This window comes from Mus caroli, unplaced genomic scaffold (assembly GCF_978045245.1).
Source record: "Mus caroli unplaced genomic scaffold, Mus_caroli_1 scaffold_14, whole genome shotgun sequence".
Taxonomy (NCBI): Eukaryota; Metazoa; Chordata; class Mammalia; order Rodentia; family Muridae; genus Mus; species Mus caroli.
The window spans coordinates 68,640,580-68,652,500 of NW_028227269.1; the positions used below are offsets into that span (position 1 = coordinate 68,640,580).

The following is an 11,921-nucleotide window of genomic DNA, read 5'->3' on the forward strand; positions in this document are numbered from 1 at the left end:
CTGCTTACCTGCATCAACTGTAGAAAGAAGATAAGAGAGAGATGGCTAGAGATAGAGACAGAGAGACAGACAGAGAGACACAGAAACATACCCACCCACACCCCACACACACACAGAGAGGGGGGAGGGCACAGGATTTCTGTTAGAAGAGCAGAGGGCAGCAGGGCTGTGCTGCCTGCCTGTGTAGAACCTGGCTATCTGTGGAAGCTTCTAGAAGCTGTTCCATACACCTTTCCTTTTATTGTGACAACTCCCCTGCTCCATTTTTGCTTCCTAGAATTTTCTTGGTTTCTGGTCCTACCCACTTCTGCCTTACTCCATACATGCATGCTGTCATCCCTCTGATCCAGACACCGACCAACACCACAGCTAGGACTTGCTCTGCTCCTCCCTTGCCGGCTACCCCTACCTCATCTTTTGAGGTCTTCTATTTTTTTAATTTTTGTTGTGGTTATTATTATTAACATTTATTTATTGTTATATGTAACTACACTGTAGCTGTCTTCAGACACACCAGAAGAGGGCGTCAGATTTTACTACAGATGATTGTGAGCCACCATGTGGTTGCTGGGATTTGAACTCAGGACCTCTGGAAGAGCAGTCAGTGCTCTTAACCTCTGAGCGGTCTCACAAGCTCTGGCTGCCATTATTAACACTTTGTTTTATAGTTCATCAGTGAATCTGAAGTTGCAACTGGAGAATGTTCTGGAACAGCGCATATGACTTTTTCCTTATCCTCGGGGACAGTCTAGCTAATAGTTTGATTGACCACATGGGTCTGGTGAGGCACGTATGTTCGTGATCAACTCACCCAGAGGACAGTGGCACCTGGATTTCTGGAGGTCCTGGGGATTGAGAAGATTGAAGATTCATCACCTGTTGGCCAATTCTGCATGTCCTGTGAAGTGATACAATGTAGCACTTCCGTTTTCAGGGTTCTCTTGTTAGTTGAAAGAGACGGAAGAACTTGAAGACAGGTGTTTACAATCTCAGCTGCCTTTCTTATTCAGTCCAGACCTAGCTGCCTAGGGATGGCACTGCCCACAGTGGGCTGGGCCTTTCTTCATCAACTAGCAATTGAGAAAACACTCTACAGACATGCCCACAGGCCAGTCTGATGGAGGCTATTTCTCATCTAAGGTTCCTTCTTGCCAGGTGTGTCAAGTTGACAACCAAAACTAGTCAGCACCCTACATCATGTTGTTGAACATCTTTAATTGTATGTTCAAAGTTGCTAGGTGTTCAAATGCTGAAACCAGAGCATCAAAACATAAGCAGCTATGAAACACACGAGTGTCTTAATAATATATTGGTTACAGAGAGAGAAAAAAAAGGATGAGCTTGGGTTCATGATCAAATTCTGGGTAAATAAGTATCTGTTCTCCTTTACTTGTTTCACCCTTTGTCCTTGTTGCCATTTCAGTGGCTTGTGTCTAGGAACTGCCACCTTGGAAACTTCTTAAAAAGAGACCAACTTTAGAAGAATTAAAGCTATAGACAGTTAACTCGCCCTGTGGGGGGTGGGGGTGGGGTCGCAGTAGCAATTTTCCTCAGATATTTTGTGCTCTTATATTACATTATTAGCTTATGCACCAGTTGCTTAGATAAGACTTTAAAGTATGTGTATATGCAGCTGTCGTTTTTGATATATCATCTCTCTTATAAACATATGGAAAGGAAGTCCGTTTCTGCCTCTGTGGTATAGTCAAACCTCTCCTTGCTCTTCAGGCACACAGTCCCCAGCTACCGGGGAGAAGAGGCCAAGGGGAAGTGTCGATGCTGGTATGAAGCCTCCCTCAGTGATGGGAACCCGATTATTATCTATCTTCATGGCAGTGGGATAAACAGGTCAGCACGTCTGTTTGGTGTGTCTGTCTGTCTATTTATCTTTGAAAGATCAAGAGCATTTCTAAGCCATGGGAGAGTGAAGGCAGTTTTCAATCATAGACATGCCTCTGCCTGTTTCTATTCCTTTGTTGAAATGTGAAGGCGTTCTGGCAAACACATTCTCGTTAAACAAACAGTCCGCATATAGAATGACTTGGGTCTGTTTCTGAACAAGAGGGAACAATAATTCTTCTGAAATGTCCATCTCAATTTCAATGAAGCCACTGGTTTCTTTACTCCTCAAGATTATTCAAGATGATGGATTGAATCAAAATGGAACCAGTTGTTTTTAAGAAGGACTAGAGCTAGCAGGCTGGAAGTGGAGGGTCTCATGGGGGCTGGTGCTCCTCACTCAGGTGTGTCCACAGAAGACTGGCCAGAACCGTGACTTTGCACAAAGGCCACTGTGACCTCAGATTCTTGTGTGAAAGAATATTTATTCCCAAATATAGCTGTCTCTTGTGAGACGATGCCGGGGCCTAGCAAACACAGGAGTGGATGTTCACAGTCAGCTATTGGATGTATCACAGGGCTCCCAATGGAGAAGCTAGAGAAAGTACCCAAGGAGCTAAAGGTATCTGCAACCCTATTGTTGGAACAACATGATGTACTAACCAGAACCCTGGAGCTCTTGTCTCTAGCTGCATATGTATCGAAAGATGGCCTAGTCGGCCATCACTGGAAAGAGAGGCCCATTGGACTTGCAAACTTTATATGCCCCAATATAGGGGAATGCCAGGGCCAAAAGAATGGGAATGGGTGGGTAGGGAAGTGGGGGGCGCTATGGGGGACTTTTGGGATAGCATTGGAAATGTAACTGAGGAAAATATGTAATAAAAATATTAAAAATTAAAAAAAAAAGAAAGAATATTTATTTGCCCAGCCCCTCTCCCCTCAGCCTCAGACTGGTTCCCTCTTGTTCTTGTTGCTAGGAATAATTGTTTGCAAATGGCTTCATGCAATCCTTCTTACGTAGCCTGTATAATATCCCCCTGCATTGCTTTGAATATTCATAACTTTCTTTTTTTATGCATAACTTTCTATGTGACACACATTCCTTTTGTAAGGCCTGCAAGTTCCAAGTGGTCTCCAAATACTCCATGAATTGACAGACCCATGGATGGCTGGAAAAGGTCTAAACAAGTGTTAAAGGGCAAACAGAGCAATTTCCATGTTGGTCGTCTCTTCCAGAAAATGACAGTGGAGAGTCCATTAGTTAGCATTAATTCCATTCTATTCATCAGAAGCCTGACACCTGAGAGAAGTCACCTGGAACTCTTCAGCACAGAACCTGGGGACTCTGATAAATTCCACTCTAACATATTTATTCATGCCTCAGTCTCTGTGGTCCCTGTCTGGCACTGTCACAGAGCTGGCCTCCCAGAAGCCTGTTGTCCTTTGATGTGTTGTCAAAGCCTTCCCTGGCCCAGACTATTATCAGTTGAGAACTGCAGGACAGCTCTGCCTGGGGGAGGAGCAGGGTAGCACAAACCCAGGATCTCCCTCGAATCTGTGGGGATAGGGCTCTTCAAACCCAGTGATGGGCTCAGGGAACCTGCCCACTGGCTACCTTGCCTGTGCCTCTTTGTCTGTCATGTCCTGTCAGGTGATGATGGCTTTCTCAAGTCTTGCCTTCTCTCTGTCTGTTTTAGAATCACATTCCCTGAGATTTCTCAGTGAAGCTGAGCAGTGGTCAGCCTTGTTTAACATTGTTCTGATTTATGAAGTTGGACAGTGTTCCAGTAGGGTTTATTTAAAGGATCAGTAGACCATACTGCCATGCCTATGCCTCGGTGTGGATCTGAAATTGTACTCAATTGATTCAGATTCACCAGCCACACCATCCTTAGCATTTGCCCTGCAGTCTCAGCTCACAGCCAGCAGTGTCCTGAGCACTGAGCACCAGTCCCCAAACAGGAAGTCCCTGGAGATTCGTTAATGCACCCATGAGCATATTTAGACATGGGAAAATCTGGTAAAGTTGTATATAAAATTTGAAGTGTGGCTCCGTATTGTTTCTAGGGAATGGGTTTATTGCTTTAACTAGATGCTCTGGGAACTCCACGGCTCACTCACAGAACAACTTTGGCTCTAAGGCAATTTTTTTTTTTTTCTTAAAGGGATTTCCTGCCTTCTGGCTAATTCTTTGCTTTGTTTGGTCAAGGTTGAGAGTGGATGCTGTCATTTTGGGGGAATCTTGTATTCCCAAAGGCACATCTTTCTCTATTTCTTTTTGTATATTGTGGCTGAGTTAATGGGGTTTAGACAAACTGGAGTTGAGTGCAGGTGACCCAGTCTGACCCCCCTGGTTCTGAATTGCTCTTTCCAAACTTAGCTGACAGAGAACACTTAGGGGTTAATTTCCGCTGCACAGAATCCAGCGGAGGTGGGTTATAGTAGTACATTATCAAAAGCTCGTGCTGGAAAGCCCACCCAAAGAGAGTCATTGTTCAATCACCTGCTTTGACATGGGCCCGCTGGCCTTGCCACTAACAGACATTTCTTTTTCTCCTGTTCTTTATTTCTCCTAACTATAAAAACCAAACCAAACCAAAGCAAAAAACAAAAACGAAATCCAAAACCCAAACCAAAAACCAAAAACCAGACCAGAGTTGTTAGGCCAGGTGTGGACCCACACTCTTTTTTTTTTGTTTTTTTGTTTTTTGTTTTTTCGAGACAGGGTTTCTCTGTATAGCCCTGGCTGTCCTGAAACTCACTTTGTAGACCAGGCTGGCCTTGAACTCAGAAATCCGCCTGCCTCTGCCTCCTGAGTGCTCCCACACTCCTTTAACGACAACCCTTGGGAGGTGGAGAGAGATCTGTGTGAGTTCTGTGAGGCCAACCAGAGCTATACAGTGAAACTGTCTCAAACCACAATGGGACAAAACAAAACAAACAAATCTCAAAAGGAAAAGGGGGAAAGACTGAGTAGGATCGACACCTAAGAGTGACTTTTATTGAGTTTGTCTTAGTGGTTCCTAATTCGTGTGGTTTTCTTTTTCCCTCTGCCTCTCTCCTTACAGGGCATTTTCTGGAAGAATTAAGCTGACACAGGTATGCCTGAGAGACTGCAGGGAGCGTGTGTGTGTGTGTGTGTGTGTGTGTGTGCAGGTGGCACACTCCTGTGTGTAGGAGAATAACTCTGGGCCCTAAAACCCTTTCATTAATTTGATCTCATTTCCACAAATCTTTTGAGCCTGTCTGAACACATGATTTAAACAAGCAAACAAACACAAAGATCTTTATTATTATATTATTTTTTCTTTCCTTTCCTCCCTCTCTCCATCCTTCACTCCTTCCCTAGCCCAATTACCTTCATTTGAGTTCATTCTGGTCTTTTTTCTCTCTCATAAAAACCTTTGATACTATTGTTGTACCTATATATAAATTTATATTGCATGCTTTAACATTGTTTTATAAACATTTTTTGTTACATAACCCTGGCTGATCTGTAAATTATTATATAGCCCAGGCTAGCCCTGGACTCACAGAGATCTGCTTGCCTCTGCCTCCCAAGTGCTGCAGTTAGGCTCCTATCCCACACTGAGCCCTATTTTCCATGTTTTAAACATAGGGTCATAATTACCAATTTAAAGGCTATACCTTTTCCAGTTCATTCATAACTAACTGCTAACTAGCCCACTGATATTATAATAAATTTCACTTTTTCTTTTGAATTTACTTAAATACTATAGCTACAGAATACTTTTAAAAAAAAGATTCATTTATTATTATATCTAAGTACACTGTAGCTGTCTTCAGACACCCCAGAAGAGGGTCTCAGATCTCATTATGGATGGTTGTGAGCCACCCTGTGGTTGCTAGGATTTGAACTCAGGACCTTCAGAAGAGCAGTCAGTGCTCTTAACTGCTGAGCCATCTCTCCAGCCTGCTACAGAATACTGAAGGCATCTCCTTTGCTTTTTGTGCTTTGTTTATTTTCTTAGGGGTAACTATTGGGAAGTAAGGGTTGTTACTGTTATCTTTACTCAGTGTGGGGTGCTACAAGCTTACCCCATGTCTCCGGTACTTAGCTTCTCTGTGTTGGCTAGCTTTTTGAAGACTATGTAGCCTGGCTCAAGCAGAAAGTTCCAGTTAGTTCCTGACTTGTAGTTTGATCTGAATGTAAAAGATCCCCGAGGAGGCGGAGCCACGAACATCCCCTGCAGTAGGAAGCCATAGTACGTAGATACAGGCAGGTCCAGGCAGGCTTGGGCAGAATCTTGGCTCTGCCCATAATGACCTGTGCAACTTCTAGCTACTTAGTACGAATGTTCACTTCAGTTTATCTACAAAATAGATCTTTAAGAATATCTCATCTTTGTATATTATTGTGTTTTAGTTCATTTAAAATTGAGCTTTTCATATTTTTTTTTCCTTATCTACTTGGGGCTGGGCAATGATTTCATACTCAAGTGGTGATCTCTTTATTTTTTTAGTTGAAAGTCTATCTTTTATCTGACCATACTCAAGACAGGCACCTCTCCACGGTGAGGTTTGCCTCTCCCCACACTCTGTGTAGTGTTTTATTATCAGAGAAATTCATTCATTCATTCAGAGTGTGTGTGGTCTTAGCAATGGCGCCTAGGGCGTTGAGCTTGCTGGGCTGGGGCTCTACTACGGAGCCACACCTCCAGCTCTGGAGATTGCTTAAATGATACTCCGACATGGAATCAGGTTCATAAGTACAATATCCATGTAGCCCTCTGGCAGCCCTGAATATTATTTACATATTTGAATGTTTAACAAACAGACTAAGGTTGGATAGCTGGTTAGTGCCAGAGCCCAGATGTGAGTGACCTAGGCTGCTTCCATCTTTTGCACAGACTTTCATCTCTAGATTAAAAAAAAAAAAATACAGAATCTTTGTGATCCTGAGGTTCAAATCAAGCACCTGGAACATGTTAGGCATGTGCCTTACCAGGGAGCTGTATCCCAGCCCTTCAGAAGATGTCTTTCTTCCCATCACACTCAGGAAGATAGATGTGTTGCAGAGGGCCTTCTCTGTATCTTCTCATTTGAAATGATAACAGCTCATATGGTATACAGGTGCTGAGTGATGGCGGCTTCCATGTATTGTCTGTGGACTATAGAGGTATGTGTTGAGAACAGTGAAAAAAGATGTGACGGGGCAGGGGTGGGGCAGAAGGCTTTTGATGACTGCTTGGTTTGGAGTGCATGATCCTGTGTTTGTGTCTTCTTGCTGCCAGGATTTGGGGATTCTACAGGAACACCCACAGAGGAGGGACTAACCACAGACATTACTTATGTCTATGAATGGACCAAGGCAAGAAGTGGTAGAACTCCTGTGTGTCTGTGGGGCCATTCTCTGGGATCAGCGTAAGTGCAAGCTGAAGCCGTGTCCTTTGGTGGGTCCTTGGAGGGGTTATGTCTTTAAAGTCACAGCAAACAGTGGAAGGGAAGACAAACAGGGACACCTCCATTCTTTGGTCTTTCACTTCAGAAACAGTAAGAGCCTACCCTGTCAGGATGCCTGCCTGTAAGACACTCTCTCCACAAGTCCCTTAAACATCCTGTGTAATTATGACACTGACTTCAACTCTGGAATAATTCGTGAGAGCATTAGAGAATAAGACCCTTACATTAGGGCCAATTCTGGGCAAAACTGGGTGTCTGGATTTTTCTAGGCAGATAGTCCAGAGCTTTTCCATCACTTGCTGCCTCTGGGTTGTTGAGGCCACAGTGTTTGAGTGACTGCCATGTTTCACATGCATGCTTGTCATTTTTCTTTACAGAGTTGCAACAAATGCTGCGAGAGTCCTAGAGGCAAAAGGTAATGGAAGATTCCTAAACAGAAGAGTTTTTGTCTTGAGGTAGAAAAATATAAAGCCAGGAGGTTCTATGAAATGTGTGTATATGTGTACACACTGACACAGACCCCAACATGTCCCAGTTCTAAAGGATTTTTTTTTAGCAGTGTAAGTGCAGCTATTATAGGCTGTGAAATTAAGAATGAATACTAAGAAAAGAGCTAACATGACGTCCCCGGGGTCTGGCAGTGTACACCTGTGATCCCATTGCTCAGGGGCTGAGGCAGGAAGAGCTTGAGTTTGAAGTAGCCTGAACTACATAGCAAGTCTTAGTCTCAAAGAGTCCTCTTTCTAAAAATGATGTTTTATTTAAATGATAGGACAGGAAAATACTATATTCTCAAATGATAATCATAGTCACACTGCCCTCTGCAGCCTGTTTTCCATAATATTCTTGGTGTTTGTCAAAGAGTTCTGCGTGTATCATGAATCTAGAGTCTGAAAGTGTAGCTTACTTTCTTGCTTTCTAACTGGTTTTATGAATTTAGAAATCTCTGGGAAGAGATGTGAATAGGGCTAGAACATTTGCTTAAAGATTAAAAAAAAATTAGGGTTTACTCCACGTATTGAAGTGTTGGATTAAAAAATGTATCCAAATGCTGGTATGAAAATTTTAAAAAGCTCATAACCAATTGCAGTTTTGTCTGGCAGTTGCTTACAGATCTTTACTGCGAAATATGTGAGCTTTCACTGAGAAACGTGTATCCTCTATCTATCTATCTATCTATCTATCTATCTATCTATCTATCTACATCAGTCTATATATGTCAGTCAGTCAGTCAGTCAGTCAGTCAGTCAGTCTGCTTGTTGATCTCTTTTGTCCAAGGACAACAATCCTGTGTGCTTATGCTGATACTCAGAGTTCACATGCTTGCTCTAACGCCCCCAGTGCAACTGCCCACAGACTGGTGTCTAATTCTGTGTCTTGCTCTCTTCCCTCTAGCCACACCTGACTTCTGGCAGCTGAGTAAACTGCCTAAGTTGTTGTTGTTGTTGTTTCTCAAATCGCAGTAAAAATAGCCTTGGACTTCAGGTTTTTTGTTTGTTTGTTCTGTTTCTTGAGATAGGGTTTCTCTGTGTAGCTCTGGCTATCTTCAAACTCACTCTGTAGACCAAGCTGGCCTCAAACTGACAAAGATTCTGCCTCCTGAGTGCTGAGTCTAAAGGCATGTGCCATCAACACTTGACACTTTGTATTTTTTATTTGCAGTTGGGCATTGAACTCAGGGCCTCAGGCATGGCAAGCAAGTGTAAAATCACTGATTTATAACCTAGGTCTTTATAGACATAGTTATTTTTGATTACATAATAGCAATTACTTATGGAAAGTGAGAACTTGTGCTGATGTTGTCTTCTTCCAGGAATACTCTACGTTTCTCCTTCAAGGCATTTTGGGTGGGGATAAAATCACCATGAACCAATCAGAGATTATGTTGATTTGATGCTGCCCTCAGCCTTTATCAGCATTGCTTAATAGCTGATGGACTGTTTTTCCTAGAGTGAAGTCCTTTGAGGTCACAGCCAAAGCTCATAGAAATGTTCTGGAGTCTCCCTACCTTATTGTCATACCTTGAATAATTAGTAATTTTGTGTGTGTGTGTGTGTGTGTGTGTGTGTGTGTGCATATGTTGTGCACAGATGTGTCTGCATATGCATGTGTGTGCATGCATGGAACATGTACATATGTGTGTAAGTATGTATGCATGTGCACACATGTGTATGTATGTGTGTATCTGTATGTGTGCAAATGTGCCTGCGCACACATGTGTCTGCGTGTGCATGTTTGTGTATACACACATGTCTGCATGTGTGAAGATATGCATGTAAAGTCCAAATATTGATGATAAATATCCTTCTCAATTGCTCTCCTCCTTATCGTTAGAGCAGGGTCTCTCACTGAGCCTTCAGCTCACCTTTCAGCTAGAGTAGCTGCCAAGGCAGCTGTTGGTGTCCTCCTATCTCTGACTCCTCAGTGCTGGGAGGGAAACATGTGCCACCCTCCACACACCATTCCTTGTCTGGTTGCTGGGGATCTGGTCTTAGATCTTCATGCTTGTATGGGAACCACTGTACCAACCGAGCTATCTCCACGGCCCCCATGAATAGTCGTAGTTTTTGTTTTGTTTCTGTGAGAGTACCAATAATTCTCAGTTTTAATTTTGAATCCTGCCAATTAAAATGGAAGCATTTAGAGTGGTGGCTTTCAGCCTTCCTAATGGTGTGACCTTTAATACAGTTCCTTGTGTTGTGGTGACCTCCACCATAAAATGGTTTTGTTGCTGTAATTTGTTTCAAAACTGTAATTTTGCTAGTGTAATGAATTTTAATGTAAATTTCTGTGTTTTCCAATGGTCTAAAGGGTCATGACCCACAGGTGGAGAACCACTGATTTAGAGTTTCATCAGCTTGAGGGGAAAGGCAGTCTAAATTCTTTGAGCTTTTCTCACTTGGTACTGGCTCTAAAAATTCTCATAGATCAGCAGTCCTCAGGTACCTTCAAATACATACACACATATCACACACACATCTCTCTCTCTCTCTCTCTCTCTCTCTCTCTCTCTCACACACACAGATATCATATAGGTACACATATGCAAATACACATACAAACATGCATGCACATTCAATTACATCTATGCATCTATGCACATACATATGCATATAGTGCATATTCAATATACATACACACATATACATACCCTTCTGCCATATGCATTTTCTACTTGCTCTCTGAGCTTCGAGGAAAGAACCTAATCAGCCTCTTTCTCCATGGAACACTTTGCTTTCCTACAATCTCTGAGCCCGGGAAGTCTTGTAGTCTTAGTAGAAGGCAGTGGTTTTAACCATCGTGTACATAGAGATACTGAAGAAGGAGAGGGCTGGTTAAAAGTCATACTCTTGAGTTGGAGTATTGCCTCCGTATAACTTCAGTAAAGTACTTGTTATGCTCAATTTAGACATGAGTTCTATTCCCTGAACCTCTGTGAAAAAGCAAGGCATAGTGGTGTGATCATGGGATATTTATTTACTGATTTTTTGAGACAGGAGCTCATTATGTACACAAAACTGGACACCACTCCCAGAGATTGGTGCCTCTGCCTCCCATGACCTGGGATCAAATATCCATACCACCATGTCCACTGTAGTGGTGCACTTCTAATCTCATCACTGGGAAAGCAGAGGCAGGAGGGTTACTAGAGTTCACTGGTCCAACTTAGCCTCACCAGCAAGCTCCGGATCAATGAGAGACCCTGCCTCAGTAAACAAGGTGGATGGTTCCTGATGACCTACATCTGAAGTTGACCTCTGGCTTCTATATGCATGTGTCACATGTGCATGCATGCTTGCATATACATGTGCACCCACATGAACATGCACACGTGCACATGCATGCACACACACACATTCTTAGTCCCTACCCCAGGTACACTGTGGGGTTCAAGAGCTTGCATATTAAAACATTTCACAAATGGCTTTGATGTAGGCAGTTCATGTACAAGACCCTGAGGACTCCCCCCCCCCCCTTATCTAGGGATGGTGGTGTTTTGGTGTTTGAAGAGGAGAGTTAACTCATTTGTTTTTTTGTTGTTTATGTTTTCTAGGATGTCCAGTTGATGCTATTATCTTAGAAGCTCCATTTACCAACATATGGGCAGCAACTATCAATTTTCCCTTGGTAAAGGTGAGTCTCTCATTCCTCCCACTCTGTGTCCTGGCTGTTTCTATACCCAGGCACTCATGGATAGGGCTCACGTCTTTAATGAGCTTCATATGTTTCTGAGTTGTTCTAGGCTTGGTCCGTTTACTACCAAAGGCACAAGCATCTCCTCTAACAGAGGAACCAATTAAGTGAAAGTTTTATACCCCCACAAATGAACTGTATATATTTTATTATATACATGTGTTGCTGAAGTGAACACACTGTTTATAATTTTAAAACTCATTGGATATAGCTTTACTATGGTAATTACTCATTTTAAATTGAAAAAATTTTTATACATGTTTCAGTTTTATGAATACCAGCCATAGCTCTTACATTATTTTATAATAAGGAAGATTCTAAAGGAAATGCTTTTACATAGTACTCCAGGTATAGACATCAGTCTTCTCAAGAAAGTGGAGCAAAGATGAGTCTAAAATATTTATTATGCCCATTCTCCTGTTATCATCATCATCATCATCATCATCATGATCATCGTTGTT

The 11,921-nt window shown here is 42.5% G+C and overlaps 1 protein-coding gene across 1 annotated transcript in view; it reads left to right on the forward strand.

Moving 5' to 3' along the window:
* The window catches only part of Abhd12b (abhydrolase domain containing 12B), a 29,279-nt gene that overhangs the window by 7,472 nt on the left and 9,886 nt on the right, over nt 1-11,921 (forward strand). Inside the window, exons 4-9 of the mRNA XM_021179677.3 lie at nt 1,729-1,848; nt 4,911-4,941; nt 6,937-6,982; nt 7,098-7,227; nt 7,644-7,681; nt 11,321-11,400. Coding sequence (XP_021035336.1) covers nt 1,729-1,848; nt 4,911-4,941; nt 6,937-6,982; nt 7,098-7,227; nt 7,644-7,681; nt 11,321-11,400 — 445 coding nt within the window. The remainder of the gene's footprint in view (nt 1-1,728; nt 1,849-4,910; nt 4,942-6,936; nt 6,983-7,097; nt 7,228-7,643; nt 7,682-11,320; nt 11,401-11,921) is intronic.